General features: G+C 52.2%; 1 protein-coding gene across 10 annotated transcripts in view; it reads right to left on the reverse strand.

Moving 5' to 3' along the window:
• Positions 1-16724, reverse strand: part of TACC2 (transforming acidic coiled-coil containing protein 2) — a 201989-nt gene that overhangs the window by 132510 nt on the left and 52755 nt on the right. For all 10 annotated transcript variants that reach the window (XM_076009733.1, XM_076009731.1, XM_076009735.1 and 7 more), the window contains one exon: positions 540-5783. In XM_076009733.1, coding sequence (XP_075865848.1) covers positions 540-5783 — 5244 coding nt within the window. The remainder of the gene's footprint in view (positions 1-539; positions 5784-16724) is intronic.

The raw sequence follows: 16724 nt of genomic DNA on the forward strand, positions 1-16724 counted from the left end.
AATGAAAGAGAGCAATGGATAGGATAATGTGGGTGGTATGACAAGCATTTCTCCCCCGGTCCTATTGGAAACAGTGGATTTCCCAATTAAAGCTTTAGTGGCTACTATGAAAAATCCTTACAAAAAAATGAGCTCCAGGCTTTTGAATCATTTAGGCTCCCTCTGCCTAAATAAATCCAGATTCAAAAGCAGATGTGTCCAGACTCCCCCAAAACACATGACTGGCTGTAACTTATCACCCAATAGCACACAGCCAGCCTGTAAACATTTCACGCTTTTCCCAACAGTTTATGAATTAAGGAGTGCAAGAAAAGGAACAAGACTGGTTAAATAGCTCCCAGCCTCCAACCATTTCTCGCACATTTTTCAGAATCTCAGGACATCCACAGCGGGCAAGCAGGTACATTTACACAGTTAATTATGGAAGACTTAGCTTTTTGAAAACCACCCATCTCTCTGCAATTGACTTTTAAAAATCAGGCTAGGAATCACCTTTGAACCCAACCCACATTCTTGTGGGGATTTACTCTTTTAAGTACCTGCCAGCGTGGAGCTGTTCTGGAGCCAGGTGTCGCAGCTGCGGGTCCCGAGCTTCACCAGGTTCTGCAGGTGAGGAGACACACACCTTCCCGTCCCCGGCAGGAGCAGGGTGCTCAGGCCCCGGATGCTCCTCAACCCGCTGGTGCCCGGCTGGGCTGTCCCCGCAAGGGGCGGCTGCACCCTCCATCGCTGGTGCCCCAGCAGAGCGGCCTGGGTCCTGACAGGCCCCTGACGGTGCCAAGTCGCGAGCTGCAGCCAAGAATGCCCTCGTAGTACCTGCTGCAGGCGGGTCGCCCGATGCACGTGCCCCTGTCTCAGCCATGCTCAACATGACGTCACCCTCTGCTTCCCCAGCAGCTCCTGCCACCGTGTTAGGCTTCAGGGGTGTGTGTGACACCTCCCCAGCAGGTGGCTCAGGGACACGCTGGTTTCCTGGGGCATTTTGCGTTTCCAAGATGCTGGCAGCAGCTCCAGGACTCCTCTCGCTCCCAAGAGTGTCAGGGGTTGAGGGCTCACTGTTGGCCTCGGGCATGACCAAAACATCCCCATGGGCAGAAGGGGCTTCCTGGGCACAGGTGGACCTTGGAACATCACCTGGACCCTCTATGGGGGCAAAGTCCCTGGTGCCACCTTCTCTCTGTGGACCGTTGCAGACAGATGTTTCCTGGTGCTGTTTTCCAGAAGGAATTCTGTCTTGGGCCAAGGCCTCCTCTCTGTGGCTCTGAGGAGCCCCCTGGGCTGTAGTGTCTTTCTCCACAGGGGTCTCCTGAGTAGCAGCATGTGAGGCAAGACCTGAAGCCAACTCCTGCCCAGCGCTCCCAGGCCGTGAGTGAGCCTGGCCTCCCAGGCCCGGCCGGGCTTCCCCAGCGCCCTCTGGCCTCTCACCACCCCTCAGTACTGGTGGGACACCTGCCGTCTCCGCCCCCACACTGGCACCGGGCAGGCTCTGCTCTGACGCCAGCCCCACCGGACCCGGCAGCTTGTCTGGAACTAGATCCTGGGCAGGGAGACGGGCAACCTCAGCCTCCACAGCCAACTCTCGCTGCTTCTCCTCCCACGGTCCAGGGGGAGGCACAGGGAGAGAGGCGACGCCCACTGCTTGGGGCCCATCCAGAAGCTTCTCTGGGCTCAGTGGCACAGCGAGGTCCTTGCCCACCACACTCCTCCCAGCTCCCGCCTTGTCTCCAGGCCCACTCAGGGCTCCGAGCACAGGCTTCTCGAAGATCTTGGCAATGTGCTCCCTGAAGTCAGGGAAGCCAGCGATGGCGCCGGCTGGTGTGGAGCTGGCGTCCACGCCACCTGAGGCGCTGCTCCTCGGAGCCTGGGGAGGCTCTCCCGTCCTCCCCCCGCTGCCCGCTGTCTGTCCTGCTACATCACCCGCCAAGCCCTGCTCCCTGGCAGGGCGCGCTGGAATCTCGTGGGGCTTGGCGCCTGCACCTGGAGCTGCTGACACTTCCCCCTCCCCTGTCGCCTGCCTACCCTTGGCCAGAAGCGGCATCCTGTCCAGGTAGGGCACAGAGTCCACAGGTCCCCCCGAGGCTGCGGCTTTGGGGCTTCCGCTGCTGCCCTGCACAGCAGAGATCCCCCCACCAGCAGCCCCTGATTGCGAGAGGGAGGCGAGGGGGCCAGCGGGCAGCCTCACAGAGGCGGCATTTCCTGAGGCAAGCAGGGGCTCCCCTGTGGGACAGGGGCTTTCTCCTGCAGCTCTGGGGCCTGCGGAAGCAGCAGCTGTCACTCCACTGTCTCCCGCTCCTTTCGGGGCAGCATCGTTGATAAGCAGGTACGGGGTGTCAGGAGCAGCCTCTTCGGGGGGCCCGGATGGCAGGAGCCTCTTTGGGTCTGGGACGGCCTGGTGTGCAGAAACACCCACGGCGCCCCTGGGAACGCCCCCCAGCTCTCCGCCCGGCAGCGAGGCGCCCTGGCAGCTGGCCTCGGGCTCCTCAACTTGGCGAGGCTCACCTGGGGCAGAGCTAGAAGCTTCCTCCCCGGAGGCAAGGCCGCGCTCAGTCTGAAGGAAGCCACCACTCGGAGCAGCTTCTAGTTCCTCGGGAGCCTTCTGCATCCTGGGGTCTCCTTCATCAGCGGTCCCCCCAGTCTCCGCGGGCCCACCTTCGCCACCTCGCTCTCCAGCTGATGGGAAACTTCCAAGAGGCTCGGCGGCCTCAGCGCCAGCTGCTGGGGCAGGGCACTCCGCTCTCTGCTGCAGAGTTGGCACTGCGTGCTGCCTGCCCTCCTGGGTTTCATCACATGCCGGCCTGTCTGGGGCATCCTGGGTGGGTGTGACGCCGGGCGCCGGGGCTGGCGGGCAGAGAGCTGCATCCAGGAGAGCTACTGAGTCAGGCGGGCAAGGCGGGGCCTCCGCTGTGCTCCTGCCGGTCGTCTCCCTCTTACTCAGGCCCCAGAGCGGGGGCCAAGCGTCAGCTCCTTCAGAACCTCCCGCGTCCCTTCGACATGCTTCTTCATGCTGGCTGCCTGCTTTCAAAGCCTTGGCCGGCTCCTGTGGGGACTTGTTCGGCTCCTGCCCGGCGGCGCAGCAAGTTTCCTTTCCACTCAGGTTCCCTGCGGGAGGAGCGCCTTCCAAGGCATCTGCTGCAGGAGGCGAGCCCCGCCAGGACCGACCCTCTCTGTGCGCTGCCTCTTGCCCGTTCTCCCCCGGCGCAGCCACATTCTGCCTCGTCGGAGCGGACCATCCCGAATCCTCTGTCACAGAACCTTCCAGAACTGGGTCTCTGGGAGATGAACTTGGAACATCAGGCAGGCTGTCTTTGGGGAGCTCACTGTGAAGGTCTGATCCCAAAGCCTGCTCCTGTCCTCCGCGAGTGGGCGAGCGCACACCCTGCGGAGGCTCCGCAGAGGAAGCTGCCCCCTGGTCCCCGCGGCCTGGATCACTTGGATAAGTCTCGTTCCCACCCGCAGGCGGCTGGGCCTTCTCCCCGGGCGTCTCAAAGGCAGCTGCGTCTGGGTCGGACGGGGTTGGCTGGAGACGGTTCTCAGGGGATGGTGGGGGCCTCTCAGACGCAACTCCTCTTGTCCAGCTGTCCCCGGGGTTCTCCTGCCGACCTCGCTCCGGGCTGAGCGTCGTGGGCCCAAGGTCCGCTGCCCAGTTCTCCCCGTCCGGGGGATGCGGCACATCAGCATGCATTTCCTGTCCGGCTGCATCATGCCCCGGCCCACGGGGTTGAGCCGGGGGTGTCGGCAGGCCCTCCCCATCACAGCTGCCGGGCCTCTTCATTCCCGAAGGGCTCTCCGCCTCCTGGGCTTTGGGTACAACCTCTGCAGCAGCAGTCGGCAGGAAATCTGACTTCTCAGATTCAAAAGTAGGAAGAGCCTCCATTCTTCCCGATCCTGCCCTGCCCTGAGAGGTGTCAGGACATTTGGGCTGCAATCCCAGCCCCTCCCAGACAGCGCTTTCGGGAACAGTGGGCTTCCCAGCTTCATCCGGTACTGGGGGCAGGACGGGGTCCTCCTCGTGGAGCTCGGGCAGGGATTGGGATGCATCGGCCATCGGCCGCCACGCTGCCTCTGCTGATGGAGAGTCGTGCCCATCCGCCTGCCCGGCACCCCCGTTTCCGGGTGGCTGTGCCGAGCCTGAGCTGGACAGGACTCTGCTCTCCACGTCACTGCTTAGCTTTGAGACTTCATCTTTGTCTACCTGCAGATCAGGCTTGCAGCTGAAGGCCTGAGAGCCTGCTCCCTGCAGGTTCCCGGGGTCTGCACCACCAGGTGGCTCTGGGGCTTCTTCCTGTCCTCTGGGGTCATCTCCGGGTGATCTGGTTTCCTCTTTAGCCCCAGCTGGGCTTTTGGCATCTTCAGGGGCCTTGGCATCATCCTTTGGCCCCTGCGACCTTCTGGTACTTTCATTTGATGCACTGGGAGCAGGAGGAGGCAGCACCCCTTGTTGGACCCCGTGGCTTTGCTCCCTGTTCGAGAGCTGTCTCTCCTCCTGGGGTGAAGGGGCAGGAACCTCTCCGGGGCTCCCTTCTGGATGCTCTCCTTTGCTTCCCAGATCTGATGCACACTTCTCCAGTCCCACCAACACTGCATCTGCCAGCTTTTTGCCTGGATCTGCAGAAACTGGCATCTCAGGCCCAGAAGCCATCTCCCTGGGTCCTTCTGTGGCAGCAGAAATCAGAACAGCTGGATGTGGAGTGAGGCTTGAAGCGGGAAGCGTGTCCTCTGTCGGAGCAGGTGGGGAGGGCTCGACGTGCACAAGCAGATCCCCCTCGGGCTGGCCATCTGCTGCCACACAGACAACTTGACTGGGCTTGGTTCCTGGCGTGCCGGTCTGCGGGTGACCCTGAACATCACTGGCATCCAGAGTCCCCTTCCAAGAGCCCCTGGTCCCCGGCGCTGGGGCAGGACCTGGTGTGTCCTGGGACAGCTCTGCATGTGGCAGATGTGCTCCCCTGTGCTGCTGGCAGTTCTCTCCGGAAGCAGCGTTCACTGCAGTTTCCTGGGCAGCCCCCACATTGCTCCTAGTGGGACCGCAGGCCCTGAGAAATTCCAAGTCGTCAGCTAAATACTGAGGCGGTACCTCCGCGTGGTGTTTTTCTCTGTCTGAGGTGCTTGGGGCTGGATCTTGTGGGATCAGGGTCTTGGGTTTGAGGGATGACTCCTCCAGGACAGCTGAGTGCTCCTTGTCCAACTGGGCTGCAGCAGGGGACTCAGGGGCCACTTGTGCAGCAGCCACCCCCTCCCTGGACTTTGCCAGGGGAGAGCCATCCGCAGCCTCTTTCCTGGGGGACTCCAAACCGCCAGGCTGATCACCCTCTCCACACAGCTGCACCATCATCGGCTCTCCGGGAGGGACTGGTGACGTTCCAGCCAACTGGTCACTGCAACTGGGGAGGGAGGAGGACTTCTGTCCCTCTTCCTTCAGCTCTTTCTCTCTTCCGGCACTGGGGACAATGGCAACCACAAGGTGCTGAGTAGAGCTGTCCCCCTTGGCAGGAAACGCTGCCTGGGCATCCCCTGGGGCATTTGGAGATGGTTCCCTAGGGGGGTGGTGAGCGTGAGGACCATCTTCGGGTGCCGCTGCTGGGGGGCACTCGGCGAAGGGCATGGAGGACGGGAGGTTCTCCTGCTCCCAGCAGGGGCTCCCGGGTGGGCTGGGCAGTGAAGAACCTTCTGGCCCCCCGGCTCCCTGTGGGCGCTTCCTTGGCTCAGTCAGCTCTGGGGACACGATGCGCGGATCCGGGCCAGCAGAACTCTCAGAAGCGGTGCGGGAGCCTCCGAGCCCAGTGCTGCCAATGACGAAAACATTTAATGTTTCTTTGGTTCCCGTGGACACCCAGGACAGAGCCACATCACTGGCAGAGTCACCCCCACCCTCCCCGCAAAAGACCACCAGGTGCCCCAACCGCAAGCACAATGTCCCCATGCAGCTCACTCTCCCCAAGGAGCCCCCCGCTCTGCCCCACCCCTCCCACAACCTTTCCGCGTGCGCAAACCAGCATGGGGCTCGCACACCATCAGCTCAGGGCTTCACCATGCCGGGCAATAGTGAAGAGGGAGGTGTGGGAACTCATTCATAATAGCCTAAAATGTGGGAAACTCAGAAAGTCTTTAATAGAAGCCAACCATAATGGGAGGGGTGTGAATCAGTTCTGTGTAGGTTACTAGGGGCTCCCAAGCACTCCCGGGGGGCATTAGATGTTCAGAAAGAAGGCACACATTAGCAAGCCATGCTTTGAACTACAGAGCTGGTCCTGATAATATTAACCTGCTTCTTCACGCTTAGCAGGTGGTACGGTGAGAGGCATAATCCAAAAACCAATTCTATTGAGCTGTGGGATTTCTGCATGTGACCTCCATATAACTCTTGGGAGCTGAATCACCTTCATGCTCATATCTGTCTTAACTTCAACACACTTAGCTGGGCAGTGTGTGAAAAAAACTATGAAACGTGCAAGAAACTTGGAGGAACTTACTTCAGAATTACAGACTTGCTATGGATTATTATGGACTTACTATCCAGTCACTGTAAAATAGCTTATCACATGCTATATTTGGACTATCTTTTTCAATTCTATATAGTTTTAATTAAGTGCATTTTTTAATTTAAAAAAATGATATATGGCTAATACAAAATGTGGAAAATGTAGAAAAAAATAAGGAAAAACACACCCTACATGCTTACCACTTTCAGTGTTTTAGTGAATTTCCTTTTTTATTCCTATAAAAATTTTTAAGGAGTTTGACTTTTGTTGTTTTTACATAGCTGTGATTCTACATGCTTGTTATGATTCTATATACTTCTAGTAACAAGAGAAATTGCTCAAGGCAAAGTTAACAGATGCATGGCTTTTCTAAGGCTTTTACCATTTTCTTTAAAGTTGTTATAGGGAGGAAAACAACAAAGGACAATTTATGGGCTCTTTTCATAGCTGTTACATGCACACACATTCCTACGCACATAGACCCACAGTGTTCTGCACGTGGCTGAAGGGAAGATTCCATCCTCCATGTCCACTACCCAAACCCCGGTGTCCCATGCCAGGCGGGCACATGCACTCATCTATGAGGGATGCAAACAGTGGGGAGGGGAAGTGCATTCCTATGAAAGTTTGAAAATATGTGCTATGAACTGAATTGTGCCCCCGACCCCTTAATCTATATGTTGAAACCCTAACCCCCACCGGGACTGTGTTTGGAGACAGGGCCTTTAAGTAGGTACTTAAGGTTAAATGAAGTCATAGTGGTGAGGCCCTAATCCCACAGGACTGGGTCCCTACAAGAGGAGGAAGAGATGCCAGGCGTGCACACCTATGCAGCAAAGGCCATGTGATGACACAGGGAGAAGGGGTCTTCTGCAGGCTGGGAGGAAAGGTCTCACTGGAAACCAACCCAGCCTCCAGAATTATGAAAAAATAAAGTCATGTTGTTGAAGCCACCCAGGCTGCGGTATTCTGTTACGGCTGCCTGAGCAGACTATTAAAATAGGCATATGGGTATTTATGGTCCTGTCCTTTCAACATTTTTGAAGTTACAAATTTTCCCAAACAAAAAGTTGGGAAAATAGTATAATAATAGATGAAATTCACTGGATATCAGTGCTTTGCATATATTATCTCGTTTAACCCTGCTGACGGCCGTGCCCAGTGGTGTTACTGTTGCCATTTGCAGACCAGAACCCGGGAGAACGGGGAGGCTGAGCATGGATCTCAACTAGAGCATCTGACTCCACTGGCCACGGTCCACTTACGCACCCTGCTACGCTGCCTCCAAGAATAAAAACTTCCAAGGAGGGCAGGAGGCTCTTCGCCCAGCCCCACTCCAGCCTCTCTGCCCGGCCCCTCACTCCGAAATGCATGCCACGTTCTTTGACACCCTTGAAGGAGCTGTGCACACATCACCACCACGGCAGTCACCCTCATCTAACGCCTGTTCCTGCACAGGGACGTGGGAATGGCGCCTGGCTACTGTCTCAACCAGGGTAGCATTTTCTGACCCAAAAGCACAGCTGACAAGGACAAAGAAGAGAAAACTCAGAGGGTCACCAAGCTCAGATGGGCCCTTGGAGAGCCCGGAGTGAGCTGCCGTGCAAAGCACATCGACCTGGCCTTCTGGAAGGCACCAGGCCCAGGAGGAAACCCAACCGACCAACCCCTTCAGCACCCAGAGATTTTCCTTTCAACAAGCACTTTGCATTTCCCTGTATCCACCCACTAACCAGGGTCTAACGGTTCAGCAGGTGGGGAGGTTAATGGCGTGTAACTCAGAAGTGAAGTCCTCGGACATCGGAACCCGGCATAGGCCCCTCCAGCCCCCTTTATCATGCCAGAAATAAAACAAACCAAGCTTCGTCCTTGTCCCTGCCCCTGACAGTTCCACACACTTGGGGAGAGTGCGTGGCTTCCCTCAGGCTGACTGAAGTCAATATCATCTGGGACAAGAGGATAAATTCACTCTACTTTTGGCGTCTTGAAAACATGTGGGGTCTGATCAGGGAGCAGCCAGGAACAGATTCTGCACGGAGTCTGGGACACACAACAGCTCCCCCCAAATAAGAACCCAGACGCTGGTTTGTTCAGCGTAAGCTGAGCACCAGCAATCTCTTTGATTACCCATCAGAAGCAATTTTTAAAGCCAGATTAAAGCCACTCACCAGGAGCAGATTTGCCTAAGGGCAGGGAAAATTCTGAGACCTGACCTGCTGAGGGCTCTGCATTAACTGGCGCTTACATAATGTCCTTAGTGCTTCAGCATCGAGTCCAAATGTGTGGGGCAGAGGCTCTGCTCAGCATCCACAGACCAGCGCCCTTGATGGGAGGCGGGGCAGGAGGACTGCAGACGCCCACCGCACAGCACGGGGGACGCATGCGCTGCACCAGCGGCCTGGGGAAGGGTGATTTGGGGGAGCCAGGGTCTGAGCAGACGATGGGGACACAGATGGGTTCCTAGATGCATAGTTCTGAAAACACACAAGTGTGCAACGTGCCACGCTTAAAGGGAGGAAGGAAGCCAGCCAGCTGCAGAAAACCCAACCATGGCCCCTGTACTCGGAGGCTTTTAGGAGACCAGCAAATCTGTAAAGCAAAATCATGAGGATGCAGAATTGCCACATACTGAGCATCTACTAAGGCCAGGCCCTAAGTGCCTAAGTGCCGTGCTAGGCACTTCTCAGTTATGGTTGCGTTTAATCTGCACGACAGCCTGGTAGAGGGGAGGTCCTCCGTTGCATCCGTAAAGACATCTTCCCAGAGAGGGTCAGGCTGGACCTGTTGGTGGCAGGGTGGAGCTCTGCAGCTGCCCTCTGTTGCCTGTACTTGCTGCTTGCACCCACCTCCCACCTGGGCAGGTGCCACAGCCCTTCTCCCATCCAGTCTGGCCCCTTCATTCTGTTCTCCTTGCTGTAGCCAGAGCAACGGCTTAGACGTGAAACTCTGCTCCTGTCTGCCCCCGAGAAAACTCTCCACTGGCTTCGCTTTCCCGTGAGCTGTGGCCCCGACCTGCCTTTCTTGCCTGGTCCCACAGAGAGCTCCCCAGCCCTGCCTCTGCCTGCAGCCCAGAGCCCTCTGCTCCTCCCAGAAGTTCCCGGCCCCAGTCTTCACTTCTCAGTGATGCCTCCCTGGCCTTGGCTCCCGGGGAAGATCTTTCACAGGCTACCTAGCCACAGTTGCCATCAGCATGGTCAGTGACCTTCCCCTCTGGAGTATGATGCAGGCTGGGTCCTTGTCTCCTTCCAATACTGTGTCCCCTGTGCCTGGCTTATGACCAACGCTCAACACACGTTGTTGGATGTTGAAGGTACGAGTGAATGAAAGGAAGGATGGATGGATGGGAGGACAGAAAGATACAACTGAACCCAAACAAAGCAAGGGTACTTAATATGCAGAAATGCTTCCAAATCATGGTTGTTTCACTAGAAGATTAGGAAAGTTCTCTCTTCCACACAATCCCAGCAATTTATTAGTCCAAACCTCTCATTATAGATGAGGAAACTGAGGCCCAGAAAGACCAGGCAAAGCGCTTTTTTCCTAAATGCTTCTGTAGAACCAGTGAGGTTGAGCAGCACTTCTCAACCATAGTCCCCGTGCGCACTGGTAGGTCTGATGAGCGAGGGCATGTCTTGCAAGTAATTTGTGCCTAATTATAAAGTACGTAGTCTGTGAATGATTTGTCTGAAAATTACTGTAATTCAAAAGATTAGACGATATCCCCACACACCATCGCTGTTACTCACGGCATTCCGACACGCTTTCTGGGAGGAGAGCCAGGCTGGGATGAAGCCCGTGGGTTAGTGCTGTGGTTTGAACGGCCCCTTCGAGCTCCTGTTGAAACTCACTCCCCACTGTGGCAGTATTGGGGGGGTCTTTAAGAGGTGACTGGGTGTTGAGGGCTCTGCCCTAACGAATAATCTGTTCATGTATCAATGAACTAATGGATTAACGGGTGTCCATGAGGGTGGGACCAGCAGCTGCACAAGAGGAAGAAGAGAGGCCTGAGCCAGCACACTCAGCCCCTCCCCACCTGATGCCCTGCGCTCCCTGGGACTCTGCAGAGAGCCCCCACCAGCGGGAAGGCCCTCTCCAGATGCGGCCCCTTGACCCTGGACTTAACCTCCATAACTGCAAGAAATCAATTATTTGTCCTTGTAAATGACCCAGTTTCAGGTATTCTGTTATAGCAACAGAACACGGCCTAAAACAGACTACAGCCCCGGGGATCTACCAACTGAATACACGTCAGTAGCGTGTATTCAGTTGGTAGATCCGACAGCTGCAGCAAAGATGAGGGGGTTTGAGGGCTCCCCACATTCCTGCCTCACCCCTCTAATTGGAGACTTTCCCAACTACTCTGAGCTCTTAGCGAAATATGCTACTGCTATGTTCTCTCCCATCATGGTCCCTCCATGGGAGGAGGGGAGACTTCCCTGATTGGTGACATGGGGACGGCCAGCCCCCAAGGTTCCAGCTTCCCTGCAGGTGGCGTTAAGGTGTTTGAGGTTGCTGAGAAGAGCCTGCCCACAGTGCAGCCATTTGCCACGTGAGGAGCTTGTGGGGGCCAGCCCTCCCGTCCTTCATGGCGCCTACGCAGCCTGGCGCTGGGTGGGGAGGCTGGCTCAGGGGCCGTAGGAGGAGTCCAGTTTCGACATGTCCTTTAGCCCAGCCTTGCCTTGACAGTGCTGGCTTTCTTGTCTCCATCTGACCCCAGCATCTATTTCACAATCGATCTGGAGTCTGGCGGGCAGGGCTGTGATTAATTAGCTCCCTAAAGCCCGATCGCAGTTTAGGGTTACTGAAGTGTTTTATTTCCCCACATATTTTGAAGGCTTGTCGACATCGAATTGGCCCACGGGCCACGTTTTACGTATGACTTTTCTTCAGGGAAGGAAGTCTGAGATCCTGTCCAAAGAAAGAAAACTAAACTCCAGAAAGTTTCAATCCTTCCTGACGAGAAGTCAAAATAAAGCCGGTTAATCTGGGGACCATGTATATCTTCACAATGACACAGCTGAACATCTGCCTGCCACCTGGTCAATCCCCTGCCTTATTCTTGCCCTTTGCTTTGCGTGTTTTTTTCTCTACCTTACATCAGGTAAGCCCCGTGCTGCGTGCGGGGGTATAACTGATGGCGATCCTCTGAAGTGCTGTTACCTATAATCTGCCCTCCCCCATCTTTCTTTTTCCCTTTCCCATCCCAAGCTGAGAAGATGGCGTAAGAAACAGTCTCCTCGAGAAGCTGATAAGAGATTGGGCCAACTATGATAGACCATTCTGGATCAATCCTTAGTGACTAACAAAAGTGGCCTAGTACATGCCTTCCATTGTTTACACTTGTCGGGGGCTTTTACAAATCGAACTTAGTGCTTTTCCTAATATAACCGATAGGTGTGCAAGAAAGAAGCTTCCTTCGTCTCTAGACAATGTGCAAAGCACTAGGCGACGTGGAGTTCAGCAAGTGCCTTTGCTGCAGGACTTCTCAGAGACTTGGAGACATCCTGTGCATTGTGAGCCAAGAAGAAGATGTATGCACACGATTTCCCAAGCTCATTGTTCCTCAGAAATTGCCCTCTTTGGGGTAGAGCATTTTGTGGGACTGGCATACCGCAGACCACACCGTGGAAGGCACAGCCTTAAGTCAGAAGAATTGGTAAGGACATTTCAGATGCACTTTAAGAGACGACAAGGATAGCTCTCAAAATACACTATAAAAGCACCCTCTGTGCTTACCTGTCACCTCCATGGACAGAAACTGCTTGCAAACCAGAAACATGTGCGATGCTCCTTTGAGCCTCAGCACAGGGCCAATGCTGGCCTCTGCTGCCAGGAGCTCTCAGCCCCTCCTCCACAGTGGGACCCCCTTGTCCCCTCCCAGGGCTGTATGGCACCCCCCACATCCTGTGAACAGACTCTCTCTTAGTACCTGCCATGGTTTTCTGTTTATTCATTTGTTTCCCCCTGGATGTGACCTCCCCAAAGTTAGAGAGAGCTCCTCCCATTTATGTTTATATCTTAGTCTAGCACTGGCCACACCCTGGTGAATGGATGACTGAATGATGGGTGAATAAATAAGTGAGGGAATACATTCCTTTAATTGACAGCTGTATAGGCACAAGAACGGCTCACGCAGGTTGACGCCTGTGTTGTGGGATACATCACCCATTCTAGGGACTTTGGAAAAGGAATTTATATTCCAACCGATTCATGCAGAAGAAAGAATTCTCATGTTAATAGAACAATTATAACATGGCATTTCATGGCAAAAGTTACCTCCTCAAAAACTTTTTTGCAACCCTAGCAGATTAGGTCCGATCCACAGACACGGCCTTACTTTGCCCAAACAACCCTCCCTGCACAGAGCCCTGGGAGCCCACTGACCCTGGCAGTATTGCCAGACCTGGCTTTGTGTTTTTAATCCAGCTTTATCTCCCCTGTGATCATTCTGCCATAGAAAAAGTACATGATGCTTGAGCAACCCAGGCAATAGATGAAAGGGAAATATTTGTAGGTTCTAAAGAGTACTGGAGAGATCGGTGTGCACATAGAGAAGGGGTGGATTAAACTTAAAAGTATCCTTGCTATTCAGCCACTGTATGCAAGTATGAAATTTTATACAACTTGAAGGTCAAGGTGTCACTCCACTTATGAGACTGAATTATCCAGCATAGTGCAGGGGACAGAGACAGGAAACTGAATTTCAGAGAAAATTTAAAAACTGTCTCTTAATAAACTTTTTTAGCAACCCTCTTATGGGGTCCCAAAAGGCAGCAGAATGCCCCAATTCTGGGAGCCCCAGACTGGTTGCAGGAAGGGGCTGCTGGCCTGTCGCACAGAAGCACTGGCCATAGCCAGAATGAACCCTGTGTCTCCTATATCTACCTGTCTGCCTGTCTATTGTCCTTCAAATGTATCTAGGTACTGTCATGACAAAACACCAAGTTGTTTCAATGAATTCTGATACAATAATTACTTCTGATCATTCAGACTTTTCATAATTATCAAATATCAAAAATAAAACTACTGTTCCATTAGAGAAGATTATCTGTTTTTTTGTTTGTTTGGAGACAGAGTCTCACTCTGTTGCCTGGGCTAGAGTGCTGTGGCATCAACCTAGTTCACAGCAACCTCAAACTCCTGGGCTCAGGTGATCCTTCTGCCTCAGCCTCCCAAGTAGCTGGGACTACAGGCATACACCACCATGCTCGGCTAAATTTTTCTAGATATTTTTAGTTGGCCAATTAATTTCTTTCTATTTTTAGTGGAGACAGGGATCTCACTCTTGCTCAGGCTGGTTTCCAACTGCTTACCTTGAGCGATCCACCCGCCTTGGCCTCCCAGAATGCTAGGATTACAGGCGTGAGCCACCATGCCCGGCCTGTTTTTATTCATAATAAAGATTTTTAAAATTTTAATAAGCCCAAACCAAGGAATTTGGTAGAATGTTTCCCTGAATGTAAGTATTTCCATAATTTTAAGTTAAACCTTCACTAGTATTTCATAGAAAAATACAAATAACAGTTTTGCTTGTGATGTTGGGTTCTGGTAGCATTTTTATTTTATTTTGAGACCACGAGGGTATTTTGAACAAGAAATAATGATAAACATGTTTTTATCATATCCTTTCTTCTTCTTCCTCTTTCTTTTTTTTTTTTTTTTTTTGAGCCGGTCTCACTCTGTTGCCTAGGGTAGAATGTAGTGGAGTAATTATAGCTCACTATAGCCTCAAACTCCTGGGCTCAAGTGATCCTCCTGCCTCAGCCTCCCAAGCACCTGAGACTACAGATGCTTGCCACTACTCAGATGCTTTCTTGGTAAGACTTTTAAAATCATTTTCCTGCCACAGTAAACATAGTACAAAACAGGGAACATAGTGGAAATGTCCCTTGATGAGTGTAAATCTTTCAGGGAATTTGAGGCATCCTCCGAACAATAAGATGTCACCAGTGTCACCCATCTGAGACTGAGCTCATGTGTACCAAGCTCCAAAATGTGATTAAAGACATCTTTTAAGAGTCTATCCCAGTTGCCAGCCTATTTTGTTGAGATGTGTCTGTCCAATCCCACTGACCTAAATGGGGAGGGAAAAGCTGACGAGTCAGCATTACTGGAAGCCAAGCTGGTTCAATGTCATGGACGCAAAGACCATTCGGGCCCCTTCCCAGCACTGACACAGCTGCGGCGACAAGTTTGGGAAGATTAGCTGCTGTCGAAGTTGGCATATGAAGCCATAAAAAGGCACAGGGGGACTGCGAGTGTTGGTTATACAAGGAGCTCTTGAAGAGAAAAGAGAAATCACATTTGCCCAAGGGCGCCTCTCTCTTATTCTCTCTTCTAGAAGCGTCTTCCACACCTCTCCTAAAATAAATGCCAGGTGCTTGCTGCATCCCCAGTCGAAAGCAAAGAAGGAAACTTGATATGATGGTTTTTCAATGTTTTCAGAGAGCCTGGGCTGGAAAATGCCATAGGAAGAATTATGCACTACAAGAAGGGTTGGAGTAGTGGGGAGTTGGCGACTAAAGGAGACAGAGGAAGGGCAGGGCAGTGGTCTCTGGAGACAGACAACAACGGGGTAAGCCCTGCTGTTGCCCAGCCAGCCGAAGGCCTAGAGAAAGTGGCACAGGGAGGGGTTCCAAGTAGAGCCCCACAGTCACCCTGACTGCAAGAGACAGAGCTGGGAGCTGGGGAGACCCAGTCGGCGGAGTTCCCAGGGCGGAGTCCCAGAGGGAAGAGGGGTGGGTCAGCAGAGAGAGACCTCCAGAGATGGCAAAGTACTAATCAGCAGGTGCATGCACAAAAACCACCTGAGACTAAGTGTGGACCACCTAAAAGGTTTGGGGGGAACAATCCTCTCTCGAAACTCACACAGAGCTCAGAATAGTTCCCGTTCTCACCAGCCAGAGTGGAAAACCTCGTAAGTCACGGGGCAGCTGTTAGAGTACTAAGAAGGGTCATGCCTCAGTAGAGGGGAAAACTAATCCTCACCTCTGGTCCCACCTAACAAAGCAAGACCCAAAAGGATTAAGCTGTTCCAAATAACTTAATTGTATCCAAAGCAAACTTCAAGGGTATTTATAGGAATACAGGAATATCCAGAAGCCAAAAGCTTAAAGTCTGCAATGCCTAGCATGCAAAGAAGCAGGAAAATACAATCTACAATGAAGAGAAAAATCAAGTAATTTTCCTGAGCCTAGAAATCACACAGATGATGGAATCAGCACACAAGGACATTTTTTTAAGTGTTAAAACTGTATTCCATATATTCAGGAGGCTGGAGGAAAGGCTGGGTATGTTAAACATAGATGAAAGATATAAAAAAAGACCCAAATCAAACTTCTAGAGATGAAACCTGTGATATCTAAAGTGAAAAGCACACTGGTGAGATTAATGAAAGGCTAGCCACTGCAGAGAAAAAGATTGGTGAACAATAAAAATGCTCCAAAACAAAATCCAGAGGGAATAGAGACTGAAAAAAATAAAAATAAACAGAGCCATCAGTGAGCTCTGGAACAACTTAAAGTGGCTGAATGTGTATGTAATAGGAGTCCCCAAAGGAAGGGGGGAGATTAAAAAATTTGAAGAAATAATGACTGAAAAATTTCCAAATATGATATAAACTATAAACCCACAAATCCAAAAATCTCCTCTAATTCCAAGCATAAGAAATAGGGAGAAACATACACCAAGGCATATCATAACCAAATTGCTTAAAACCAGTGAAAAAGTGAAAAATATTAAAAGCAGCCAGAGGAAAAAAGACAGAAGAACAAAAGTAAGGATGACATCAAATTTCTTTGTTGGCAACAATGCAAGCCAGAATACATGGGACAATATCAGTAAAGTGCTGAAAGGAAAAACTGTTGACCTAGAACTGTTTGCCTGGAGAAAATATCTTTCTAAAAGATGGGTGAAATAGAGATTTTTCCTGGCATATAAAAAGATAAAAGAAGAACCACAAGCAGCCCTATGCTTCAAGAAAGTTAAAGGAAGTCCTTTAAGCAGAAAGAGAATATCAGATAGTAATCAGGATCTACACAAGAATAAAGAATAAAGAACACCAGCAATCATGACTATGCAGGAAAATATAGTCTTTTTTCCTTATTATTTTAATCTCTTTTAAGAAGCAATTAGATGTCTAATGCAAAAGTAATAACATGTATTATGGGATTTGTAACTTAGGTAGAAGCAAGTAACAATAGCTCAAAGGTTGGAAGGGAAGAAAGGAAGAAATGAAAGGGTACT

Source organism: Microcebus murinus, chromosome 14 (genome assembly GCF_040939455.1).
Source record: "Microcebus murinus isolate Inina chromosome 14, M.murinus_Inina_mat1.0, whole genome shotgun sequence".
In the NCBI taxonomy this organism is placed as follows: Eukaryota; Metazoa; Chordata; class Mammalia; order Primates; family Cheirogaleidae; genus Microcebus; species Microcebus murinus.